We start from the raw sequence: 11,656 nt of genomic DNA, 5'->3' as shown, positions 1-11,656 counted from the left end.
TCGCTTGCACTTGGGAATGTGTGAAGCTGAAAGTAAAAATCAAAATAATTTTGAATGCTAGAGATCTGCTCCACCAGACTCGAAACGTTCACTTTGTTTCTGTCACCACAGATACTGCCAGACCTGAGGGAATGAACTGAAACGTTAACTCTGATTTCTCTGCCCAGACCCTGCTGAGCTTTTCCAGCAATTTCTGTTGTGTTCCCGCCCACTTGGTGTTGCGTCACCGTGTCGGTGGGTGACGCATGCGCGCTGCTCCCGCGGAACCAAGATGGCGGCCGTCAACCTGAACCTCTTCACGGGAAAAGGCAACGGAATCGGAAAGATGGGTCTTGCAGGTTATTAGTGGAGGATTGAGATGTTCAGTACCTGTTCGTACACCGTTTCCGTGCCCACCCTCCTCCCCGGCTCCAGCGCTCCTTCCGCGGACCCGCATCTTCACCGCCTGCTGATGAGAAAATACAGTGTCTTTGGCTCTTGTCAGCCCTGCCACTGCGCATGCTCGAGACACAATGGAACTAGGCGCATTGCTCTCTCGTTGTCTTGACTGAGGGGACAATAACCATCACTGTTAGAGAAACCGCCTTTGGTCAGAGGTGGTTATTAATGGAATGGGGAACCAAATTACATTGGACTGATGAAACAAAGAATGCATGAGAAACTCAGCAGCTCTGGCAGCAGACAAAGAAACAGGTCAACTATGACTCCTGAAACCTCAAAAGGTGTTTGACACTGGAGTAATGGTTGTGTAAAATGTACAGGGCAAGAGTTCCTGAAGTGTGTTCAGCCTTTAGTCTTTCCCCATGCAGATTAGAATTATGAAAATTGATTGGGGAATAAAAGGCTGAAATGGGATTATTGTGTGATTGGCACAAGAACCAAAATTGTCATGAGGAGCGGCGTCAATGCAGTTAGTGGTGAAGATGAACAATGAGAGAAGATTGTGGAAGCAGATTTCAATTTGGCTTTCCAAATGGAATTGGATAAGCAAATGAAACTAGTCTGTGGATGGGACAGGGAATTTGACGCGCTGATCAAGATGTGGCAGAGGCATAATGGGCCAACTGTCAGAGCAGGATGCAATTGGAAGCCCAAGTAATTGAAAGAAGGCCTTTTGAGAGAGCCGTTACACAATAATGAAAAGATGTGACTTTGAGCAAGCCTGATAGTACTTATTTATAGTTGAAATGTCTGGTGCTGGAAAAGCACAGTAGGTCAGGCAGCATCTGATGAGCAGGAGAATTGATGTTTTGGGCGTAAGCCCCTCATCATAAATGTCTGAAACATCGATTCTCCGGCTGTGCGGATCTGCCTGACCGGCTGTGCTTTTCCAGTACCACATTTTTCAACTCTGATCTCCAGCATCTGCAGTCCTCACTTTTTCCTAATACTTACTTTAACTTGATTAAACTTTCCAAGGTATTTCTCAGAAATTTTCAAGGCCAAAGTTTGACACTGAGTCATGTGAAGAAATATTTGACGATGCTGCCCTTTAACAGGGTTGTTTTGTTCGGTTTTTTTGGAAGGGGCCCTAAAGGCAGGGGTGACAATATGTCTGGAAATAGCTATTTTAAACAACGGCAGAGGGGGTGACCAGTTCTCCCAGTTCAGATAACTTATCTAGTTTGTTTTTTTTTAGCAGGCAGTTAGAAACTGCTGGTCGCAGAGAAGCTGTTACTGTGAAAAAATGGTTCCATGCTTCAACAGATGTTTCTTGCCAGACTGCTCTCTCTGCAATCTCTCCTGTCTGTAAGAACCTGAGTTTGAATTTCCAATTTGCCAAGAGATTTTGAAATATTGCAGGTATTGGAACAGCTCCTTCGTTAAGTTGTGATTTGAAGTTGGTTGCATTTCCACATATTTAAGTTATTTTAAATTCTTTTATTTTGTTTGTGTTTCATCCGTTGTGTGTAAATAAACTCTGTTTTGCTTAAAGCTGAGTGTTTTGACCAGCTGCAACACTCCTGGAATATCCACTTTACATCTGCCTTTAAAATAAGAAGAAGTTAATGTCTGGGTTACCTTAAAGTGTTTTGAGGGGGTCTGGCCTGGCCCATCACAAATATTAAATCAGTTGACCAGACATTTGGTCAAAGAGGTAGGTTTTCAGGAGAATTTTAAAGGAAGAAAGTTAGAACCATTGAAAGTAGGAGCAGGTGTAGGCTGTTCAACCTTTAAGCCTACTCCATCATTCAGTGTGATCGTGGATGACCATCCAACTGAGCACCCTGTTCCTATGTTCTTCCCATAGTTTTTCGGGATAAAGAAATCAAAAGATAAGTTAAATCTTCCTTGCAAAATTGCTTTTCTGAATGAAGAAATTTCTCCTTATTGCTGTCTTCACAGCCTAACCTAAATTTCTATATTGTGGCCTCTACTTCTAGACTCCTGGTCCTCAGCGACTCCATTAGGGAACTGGTTCAGTGTCCCTGTGAACCCCTAGAAGATAGAAACCAAATCAACCGTCCTAAAATCCTATAGTGTTGGTCCGTATTCTTGGGGGTTTCTTAATTTCTACACTATGTCTTTACTCAAACCAATTTCTTTGAATTTCTAGTCTTGTCAGACCATTGATGCCTCCTTATTTCCAGGCATGTTTTTATTTTCTCTCAAGGAAAACCTTTGAGAAACCCAGAGAAAGTTACCATCTTAATTGAGACTGAGCGTGTGTATGACTATCCTCACATAGGAAGCAGAAATCTCATGTTATCCATTTATCTCCTGGATATAGGTTATAAAAACTCATCTTGCGAGGGAATGGATGGGGATAAATTGCACACTGCAAACTCAAACCAAGATAATTGTTTGTCTCCTCTCAAATTCTGTCTTTTCTTAACATGACTTTTTTCATATCCTTTTACAGGCTGTTAAAAAATTTGAAGACTGAGAGATTATTCTATGACTCTAGAGTTTCCAATATCTTTCAAGATGCAGGATCCAACCAGAGATTTTAAAATTGAAGACATTGAAATTGTATCAGAGGTTAGAATTGTTGAACTTTAATTTACAGTGTAAGGCATCAGTACTGTGCTTTTGTTCTATGGCTCTGAGGCTGCTGTGGCTACTTTACTATCGATCCAAATCCATGTCACCCATTGCTTTGTCACATCTCTATCTTTCCTAGTCACACCTCTCCCATTGTCTAACTTCCATTGCCTCTAATAATGTGTGCTTTAACCATGTTTAATGTTTTGTTCCTGTTTCTGCAAATTGTGTCTAAATGAAGTTTCCACTACTGCCCATTCCCCAGCAGTGTGTTGCTAATTTTATCAGATTTACCTACCCATTGTCAGGAACTGTTTCCTTCACTGCAGTTAATTTCCCTTCTGCTTTTGATCTCCTGCAGAGAGTCAAATTCTCCACTACTTTTATTCCGTTGAGGGGTGACCTTATAGAGGTTTACAAAATTATGAGGGGCATGGATAGGATAAATAGACAAAGTCTTTTCCCTGGGGTTGGGGAGTCCAGAACTAGAGGGCATAGGTTTAGGGTAAGAGGGGATAGATATAAAAGAGATCTAAGGGGCAACTATTTCACGCATAGGGTGGTACGTGTATGGAATGAGCTGCCAAAGGATGTGGTGGTGGTTGGTACAATTGCAGAATTTAAGAGACATTTGGATGGGTATATGAATAGGAAGGGTTTGGAGGGATATGGGCTGGGTGCTGGTAGGTGGGACTAGATTGGGTTGGGATATCTGGTCGGCATGGACAGGCTGGACCGAAGGGTCTGTTTCCATGCTGTACATCTCTATGACTCGATGACACAATTATTACCTCACCTGCTAATTATTTCCAGTATTTTCTCTTTTCAATTTGCGGCATGTGCAGAATTTACAGAATGTAAGCAGTAGAATCTTGAATCACCTCAAAATTACTGAGAGCTTGAATGTGTGAGACCAGCCAGGAGTGCAGAGTCATAGGAACCCTACAATGTGGAAACAGGCCATTTGGTCCAACAAATCCACACCAACCCTCCAAAGTGTATCCCACCCAGACCCATTCTCCTACCCTATTTCTCTACATTTACCCCTGACTAATGCACCTAACCTACAACATCCCTGAACACTATGGGCAATTTAGCTTGGCCCACTCACCTAACCTGCACATCTTTGGATCGTGGGAGGAAACTGGAGCACCTGGAGGAAACCCATGGTGACATGGGGAGAATGTGCAAACTCCACATAGACAGTTGTCCAAGGGTAGAATCAAATCGGGGTCCCTGTAAGACAGCAGTGCTACCTACTGAGCCACCGTGCTGCCCATAAGTCTAGAGATAAGAAGAGAATGGAGGAGGGTTTCAAAACTATATGAGGTAAGACTAGGAGTTGGTTGATATCTTTGAGGTGGTCTTGGTGATGATATGAATATACTGTCAAAACTTTATGTTGAGCATGGCATTATTGTTCTGACGGTCTGTTTCAGCATCACAGTTGCAGGAAAGAGGGATGGTATTGGCCACTAGGGTATGGGGTTTGGAACTGAAGACAGCTCCTTTCATCATTGGAGGATATTCCTATATGTCAGATGTCAGACAGGTCAGGAGGCTGTGAGATTTGGAAGGAATTTGGAAGTTACAGTGTCCACATAGGTCTCTAACCTTAGTCCTTCTAGATAGTGAAGGTTGAGAGTTTGGGAGATTCTGGGTAAGTTGTAAATATATACAATCTCTCTCCTTTGTCACTGTCCCTCTCACTTCTCTCTTTGCTTCATCCTATGGAGGCCAGATTCTTGTGCATGTTCAGATTGGGATGTGAGATTGCCTTCCTAATGAACCACATGTGTTTTTACAACATGATGGCAAGTTTCACAATAAATTTCTCTGACCCAACAAATTACCACATTCTTTCAGCTCAATATCACAGCTTGCTTTTGTGATTTTGTGGGTGTTCTCTCATTCCTTTTTTTTTCCCCTGATTTAAAACCATTTCAGAGGATGCCAGAGGAGGAGAAATTACAGTCAGGGATCACAGATCCAGCAGCACCTCAAAAAAATCTGGTGGAAGCTTCCAAGTTATCTCAGTCAGAGTGTTGTTTGATTTTGAATGTGGAAGGAAAGAGCACAGTTCACAGTGGTCCCTACGTGTGTCCTGTGTGTGGACAAGGCTTCAGCCAATCATCTGGCCTGTTCAGGCACAAGTGCAGTGGCAGTGGGGAGAAGCCATCGAAATGTGGAGACTGTGGGATGGAATTCAGCAACCAATCTGAGCTGGAACTTCATCAACACAGTCACACTGAGGAGAGACCATGGAAATGTGGGAGCTGCAATGAAGGTTTCAGATCCCTGACTGAGCTGGAAACCCATCGACACAGTCACACCGGGGACAGGCCATTCATGTGCTCTGAGTGTGGGAAGGGATTCATTCGGTCATCCCACCTCACAACCCACCAGCGGGTGCACACTGGGGAGAGACCTTTTAAATGCACAGAGTGTGGGAAGTGCTATAAATGTTCTGGGGAACTGCTGTCCCATCAACGTGTTCACACTGAGGAGAGACCATTCAGATGCCCTCACTGTGGGAAGGGATTCAAGACATCATCTGAAGTCATTGTACACCAGAGAATTCACACTGGGGAGAGGCCGTTCACCTGCAGTGTGTGTGGGAAGGGATTCACTCGGTCGTCCCACCTCACAATACACCATCGAGTCCACACTGAGGAGAGGCCTTTTCAATGCCCAGACTGCCGGAAGTGTTTTAAAAGTTCCAGGGAACTAATGCGTCATCGACGTGTTCACACTGATGAGAGACCATTCAGGTGCACTCACTGTGGGACTGGGTTCAGACAATCATATCATCTGACTGAACACCAGCGAATTCACACTGGGGAGAGACCGTTTAAATGTCCAGACTGTGGGAAGTTCTATAAAAGTTCTGGGGACCTAATGTCCCATCAACGTGTTCACACTGAGGAGAAACCATTCAGGTGCTCTCACTGTGGGGCTGGGTTCAAGCAATCGTCTCAACTCACTGTCCACCAGCGAATTCACACTGGGGAGAGGCCGTTCACCTGCTCCATATGTGGGAAGGGATTCATTCGATCATCCCAACTCGTGACACACCAGCGAGTGCACACTGAAGAGAGACCTTTTAATTGTTCACTCTGCGGGAAATGTTTTAAAAGTTCTCAGGAAGTGATGACCCATCAACGTGTTCACACTGAGGAGAGACCTTTTAAATGCTCAGACTGTGGAAAGTGCTATAAAACATCTGGGGATCTGATGTCTCATCAACGTGTTCACACTTCTGAAAGACCATTCAGATGCTCTCACTGTGGGATTGGGTTCAAACATTCTTCTCACCTCACTGTACACCAGCGAATTCACACTGGGGAACGACCTTTTAAATGCCCAGATTGTGGAAAGTCCTATAAGAGTTCTGGCTATCTGATGATCCATCAACGTGTTCACACTCAAGAGAGACCGTTCAGATGCTCTCACTGCGGGACAGCATTCAAGCAGCCATCTCACCTCACTCTACACCAGCGAATTCACACTGGGGAGAGGCCTTTCACCTGCACTGTGTGTGGGAAGGGATTCACTCGGAAAGCCCTCTTGCTGAGTCACCAACGGGTTCACACATAACTATGAGTGTTGGAGTTTGTTGTTAGTTATATCCTGAACCAAACCATGTTCATTGGCTAATAAACCCATTTGAGTTGTTAATATTTTGGATAAAAATAAAATAAAGCAGCTTTGTAATTCAACGGAGATTGGCGCATCTTTTCAATATCTCTGACTCATTTGCTCTGAGTGAGTTCATTTTGAAGAGCAATTCCTCGTCTTCTCCGTCCTCACCAACAAGTGTGAGGTACTCATGGAGCTTCTTTACTACTGAGATTGAAACAATATGATCGGCTTTCTCTCCCTCCCACTAATCCACGGTAAAATTGCCCCTACAGTTCCTCCCTGTCTGAACCTTGAACTCTTGTCTTCCTTCAGTTTCTCTCTGATCTGCTTTAATTAATCTCAACATGTCCAGGAGACCCAGCTCATAGTCTCTGAATTCTATTCCTACTAACCATTCAAGTTCTCCACATTAGCTGATACTGTTAAGATTCTGTTCTATTTTGTGCCCCTCGCCATGAAATCAATAACGTCACCCATTCTGAGTAAATAATCAATCCTTCACCACGCCATCTTAACAAGCTTCTGCCTGTTTTCCATATCCTTGCCCTCTCCAAAGTCCTTGAACTTGGTGTCCCCGAAGGCTGCTCTTCTTTCACATCACAATGAGGATGTGAAGTTCCTATCCCTGACCTACATGAGTGAACCAGTTTGTGATTTTACAACACTCAATCACTATTCCCTAGTGCCAGCCCTACCAGATTTAATGACCATGGTTTCATAACCTGCCTTTGTTTTCATACATTGTCTCATGCTCCTTTATTTTTAGAGTCATAGAGATGTACAGTTAGGAAACAGATCCTTCGGTCCACCTGTCCATGCCGACCAGATATCCTAACCTAATCTAGTCCCATTTGACAGCACTTGGCCCGTATCCCTCTAAACCCTTCGTATTCGTATACCCATCCAGATGCCTTTTAAATGCCGCAATTGTACCAGCCACCACCACTTCCTCTGGCAGCTCATTCCATACATGCATCACCCTCTGTGTGGAAAAGTTGCCCCTTATGTCTCTTTTATATCATTCCCCCCCCCCCTCACCCTAAACCTATGCCGTCTAGTTCTGGACTCCCCCATCTTAGGGAAAAGACTTTGCCTATTTATCCTATCCATGCACCTCATGATTTTATAAACCTCTATAAGGTCACCCCTCCGCCTCCAATGCTCCAGGGAAAACAACCCCAGCCTATTCCGCCTCTCCCTTTAGTTCAACTCCTCCAACCCTGGCAACATCCTGGCAAATCTATTCTGAACCCTTCCAAGTTTCACAACATCCTTCCGATAGGAGGGAGATCAGAATTGCACACAGTATTCCAAAAGTGGCTGAACCAATGTCCTATACAGCCACAACATGACCTCCCAACTCCTACACTCTGTCCAACAAAGAAAGCATACCAAATGCTTTCTTCACTATCCTATCTACCTGCAACTCTACTTTCAAGGAATTATAAACCTGCACTTCAAGGCCTCTTTGCTTCGCAACGTGCCCCTTACCATTCAGTGCAAAAGTTCTGCTCTGATTTTCCTCTCCAAAATGCCTGTCAGCTCCTCTGGATTGTCCATCCACATCAATGATGCATTTGAAGTCTCGAGCCAGAATGACAGGACTGGATGCCACCAGCAGCAGTGGGAGCTGCTGCTGGTTGCCAGGCTGCTCACTCTTTACCACTGGAGTGTACGTGTTAATTAGTCTCAGGGAAGCGTTTCTGTGGATAATGTCTGCTGTGAAGAGGCACCCATCCACCACCACCTTAACTTCAGAGATGGTGAAGTTGCCTCATCACAGAATACCCAGACCAGAGGAGTGGCTATTGTTTCCCCATGATCAAATCAAAGGCCCAACGGACCATAAATTCGACTATTTCCTGTAGCTTCTGAGGTGCAGTATCCCACACTCCAGCGGAAACAGGAAGACTGCTTTGATGTTGGCCACATAAGCCAATGTGGAGACACATTGTGTAGTCGATTTAATGCTATGCACATTAATACTAGGAATTTTAAAACTCTTTTTAAGAGTTCATAGAATTACCCAACATCCATTCAGCTGCAGGCTTGTTACTGGGGGAATCCCTGTGGTTTGGGCAAGTTATTGGACGCCGTCAGTACTGAAGTAGCCACCTTGTTCCTCCATGGGCTGTGGGGATGAATTGCCCTGCTCTGATATCGTCAAGGTGAGAATGAAGCCAGGAAGGTCCATTTCTGAGTTTGACAAAAGGATTGTTATGCACAACTCCTGATTCAGAGTGTCACTGCTCCTGGTTACCTGCTGTAGTCGTACCAGCATTTCCAGGTTTGGTGGGGGGGGGGGGGTGCTCCTCTCCTTCTCCCCTGTGGCGCTCTGCCTCTTTTTTTCTGTTGATTACCATCCCTCTGCACATCTTCGTCTTCAGAGGAGCTACATGATGTATCCATCATGCAGCTGCCTCTTGCCACTTTGCTCTGGGCTTCAGAGGCCTAATGTGTTTTTCTTTCTTGGTTATTTCTTACTGGTATCTATTCCCCTGCTTCTTTCACTTCCCCCTCCTCCACTGACTCCAGCTGTTCAGATGGAGGTTGGGTCAGTTGTTGTGCTGCTGCGCTGGCTACCCCTCCCTCGTCTCTGGCTTGTCCATCCTTCTGGGTGCCCCTTGTATTAGGTTCTTGCTGAGGGGTGGTACCTTACTGACAAGCAATCCTTCCTCCACCCTCTTCACCATCACCCCAACTGTACTGCACATCTATAGCCAGAGTGTGGGCACTAGCAGAGACCAGAGCTCTGGTTGGGAGGTCACTGAATTGACGTTACACTGAAGCCAGTATAAAGATCCATCAAGCTTAGCTCAGCCTCAGCTCAACCAATGATCTTGCATGTTCTGCTCCCAATCCAGCGCTGATCTCAAGGCCTTCCAATGGTGAAGGTTCTGAGCTCAGACCATGGATCTAGGTGTCTCCCCTACTGAGATGTGGTGTCCCTCAGGTTAAAGCACCACCAGCTGTCTCTCTCTCTAATAAGAAACAATCCTATGGTCCAGAATGAGTGTGGCATCTTTCCTATTTAATGTGTAGCTCAGACTGGGAAAGATGCCATATATATTTGTAATATATAATTTGTGATATTATATCCCTGGGATGCCCAAAGAAATGTTTAATTCTCTATAATATGTATTACATACGTCAGTTGTCCTTGTGGGAGGTAAGTAGAAAGATTGCTTGTACACTGAACAATAAATAGATTTAAAATTTACAATGGTGGTAACAACGCAGAATTCCAAGTTCTGGTGAACGTCCCCTATGCACAGAATTGCTTAACACTGCGTACGCGCAGTATTTTCCCTAACCACAGTCTAGAGCATGCGCAGTGACAGTGACCCTGAAGGTCAGCAGCTGTATTCTTCGGTTTCACAAAAGGTAACAATGAGGCAGAATGGAGGGGGCAATGGACCAGGCGGTTCAACTGAAATGCTTTGTAAATAACTTGTGGGATGTGGTAGACCCCATATAAAGAAATTATCTGTCCCTGTTTCACAAAACAGGATGAATCAAGGCTTTCTTTCAACAATAGGAGTGGCAGGGTGGCTCAGTGGTTAGCACTGCTGCCTCACAGCACCAGGGACCCGAGTTCAATCCCAATCACGGGCGATTGTCTGTGCTGATTTTACACGTTCTCCCTGTGTCTGCGTGGGTTTCCTCCCACAATCCAAAGATGTGCAGTTGAGTGAATTGACCATGCTACGTTGCCCCAGTGTTCAGGGATGTGTAGGTTAGGTGCATTAGTCAGGGATAAATGTAGAGTAATAAGGTAGGGGTCTGGGTGAGTTACTCTTCAGATGGTGGGTGTGGACTTGTTGGGCCGAAGGGCCTGTTTCCACACTATACAGATTCTATGAATAGGCTCTGGATAACGGCTGCCACCTTTGTAAGGAGCAAAGGGCAACAAGGCACATCCTAGGCTAGGGGAGAGAATGTTGTGAATGTTTCCCCTGGACTGACAAGGATGGAGTATATAAACTCCTTTTATAGGGAGTGAGGAGGGGAGGATTTACATACAGCAAACTCCACATAACAAAAATATTTGTCTTTTCTGAATTTCTGCCCCGGACTGTTTGAGATGGCATTTGTAAACTTATTTTAATGTGTTTTAGGAGTTGCAGATGGGAAAATCAAACCAAAAACAGACCAAGATCTGAGTGTGCCACATGGTTCATTATTCATTCAGCACTGGATATTATTGGCCTTTGAATGTCGGTATTGAGTAACATAAAATTCCATCCTTACATCTGCCAGTAGCTTTTGCCCAACATCTTAAATCTGTGTCCGTAATACTGTTAGTATCAGCTGCACTTTATCTACCTTATCTAAACCTACCAAAAACCTTTGTCAAATCTCATCTCAATCTCCTTTGCACTGTTCAGAACAACTTCAGTTTCTCCAGCCCAACCTTACAATTAATATCACTCATTCCTTGAATCATTCTGAGAAATGTATTTTTAAATCTCCTCACAGATAGAAAGGGGGGAGGCAGGAGAGGAGGGGAGTGTGGAGTTTTTGATAAGGGATAGCATTACTGCTGTACTTAGGGAGGATGTACCTGGGAACACATCCAGGGAAGTTATTTGGGTGTAACTGAGAAATAAGAAAGGGATGATGACCTTGTTGGGATTGTATTATAGACCTCCTAATAGTCAACAGAAAATTGAGAAAGAAATTTGTTAAGGAGATTTCAGTTATCTGTAAGAATAATAGGGTAGTTATGGCAAGGGACTTTAACTTTCCAAATACAAACTGGAACTGCCATAGTGCTACAGGCTTAGATGGAGAGGAATTTTTAAGTGTGTACAAAAAGATTTTCTGATTCAGTATATGGATATACGTAATGTAGAAGGTGCAAAACTTGACCTACTCTTGGGAAATAAGGCAGGGCAGGTGACTGAGGTGTCAGCGAAGGAGCACTTTAGTTTTAAAATAGTGATGAAAAAGGATAAACTGGACCTAAAAGTTGAAGAAGGCCAATTTTGACAGTATTAGACAACAATTTTTGATTGAGGGGAGATGT

At 44.3% G+C, this 11,656-nt stretch overlaps 1 protein-coding gene across 4 annotated transcripts; it reads left to right on the top strand.

The window, feature by feature from the left end:
- Window positions 1-256: 256 nt before the first annotated feature.
- On the top strand, window positions 257-6,704 carry LOC140456993 (uncharacterized). 4 transcript variants are annotated; one of them, XM_072550878.1, is made up of 4 exons: window positions 257-338; window positions 1,643-1,803; window positions 2,864-2,982; window positions 4,933-6,704. In XM_072550878.1, the coding sequence occupies exons 3-4, from the start codon at window positions 2,899-2,901 to the stop codon at window positions 6,580-6,582; spliced, it is 1,734 nt and encodes a 577-aa protein (XP_072406979.1). In that variant the 5' UTR covers window positions 257-338; window positions 1,643-1,803; window positions 2,864-2,898; the 3' UTR covers window positions 6,583-6,704. The 4 variants fall into 4 exon arrangements, with proteins under 4 accessions (XP_072406979.1, XP_072406978.1, XP_072406980.1 ...); XM_072550877.1 differs by having other exon boundaries at window positions 1,640-1,803; XM_072550879.1 differs by having other exon boundaries at window positions 257-693; window positions 1,640-1,803.
- Window positions 6,705-11,656: the final 4,952 nt, after the last annotated feature.

Source organism: Chiloscyllium punctatum, chromosome 31, assembly GCF_047496795.1.
Source record: "Chiloscyllium punctatum isolate Juve2018m chromosome 31, sChiPun1.3, whole genome shotgun sequence".
In the NCBI taxonomy this organism is placed as follows: Eukaryota; Metazoa; Chordata; class Chondrichthyes; order Orectolobiformes; family Hemiscylliidae; genus Chiloscyllium; species Chiloscyllium punctatum.
The sequence above is the reverse complement of the archived record's forward strand: the minus strand, read 5'-3'. Positions and strand labels throughout refer to the sequence as shown.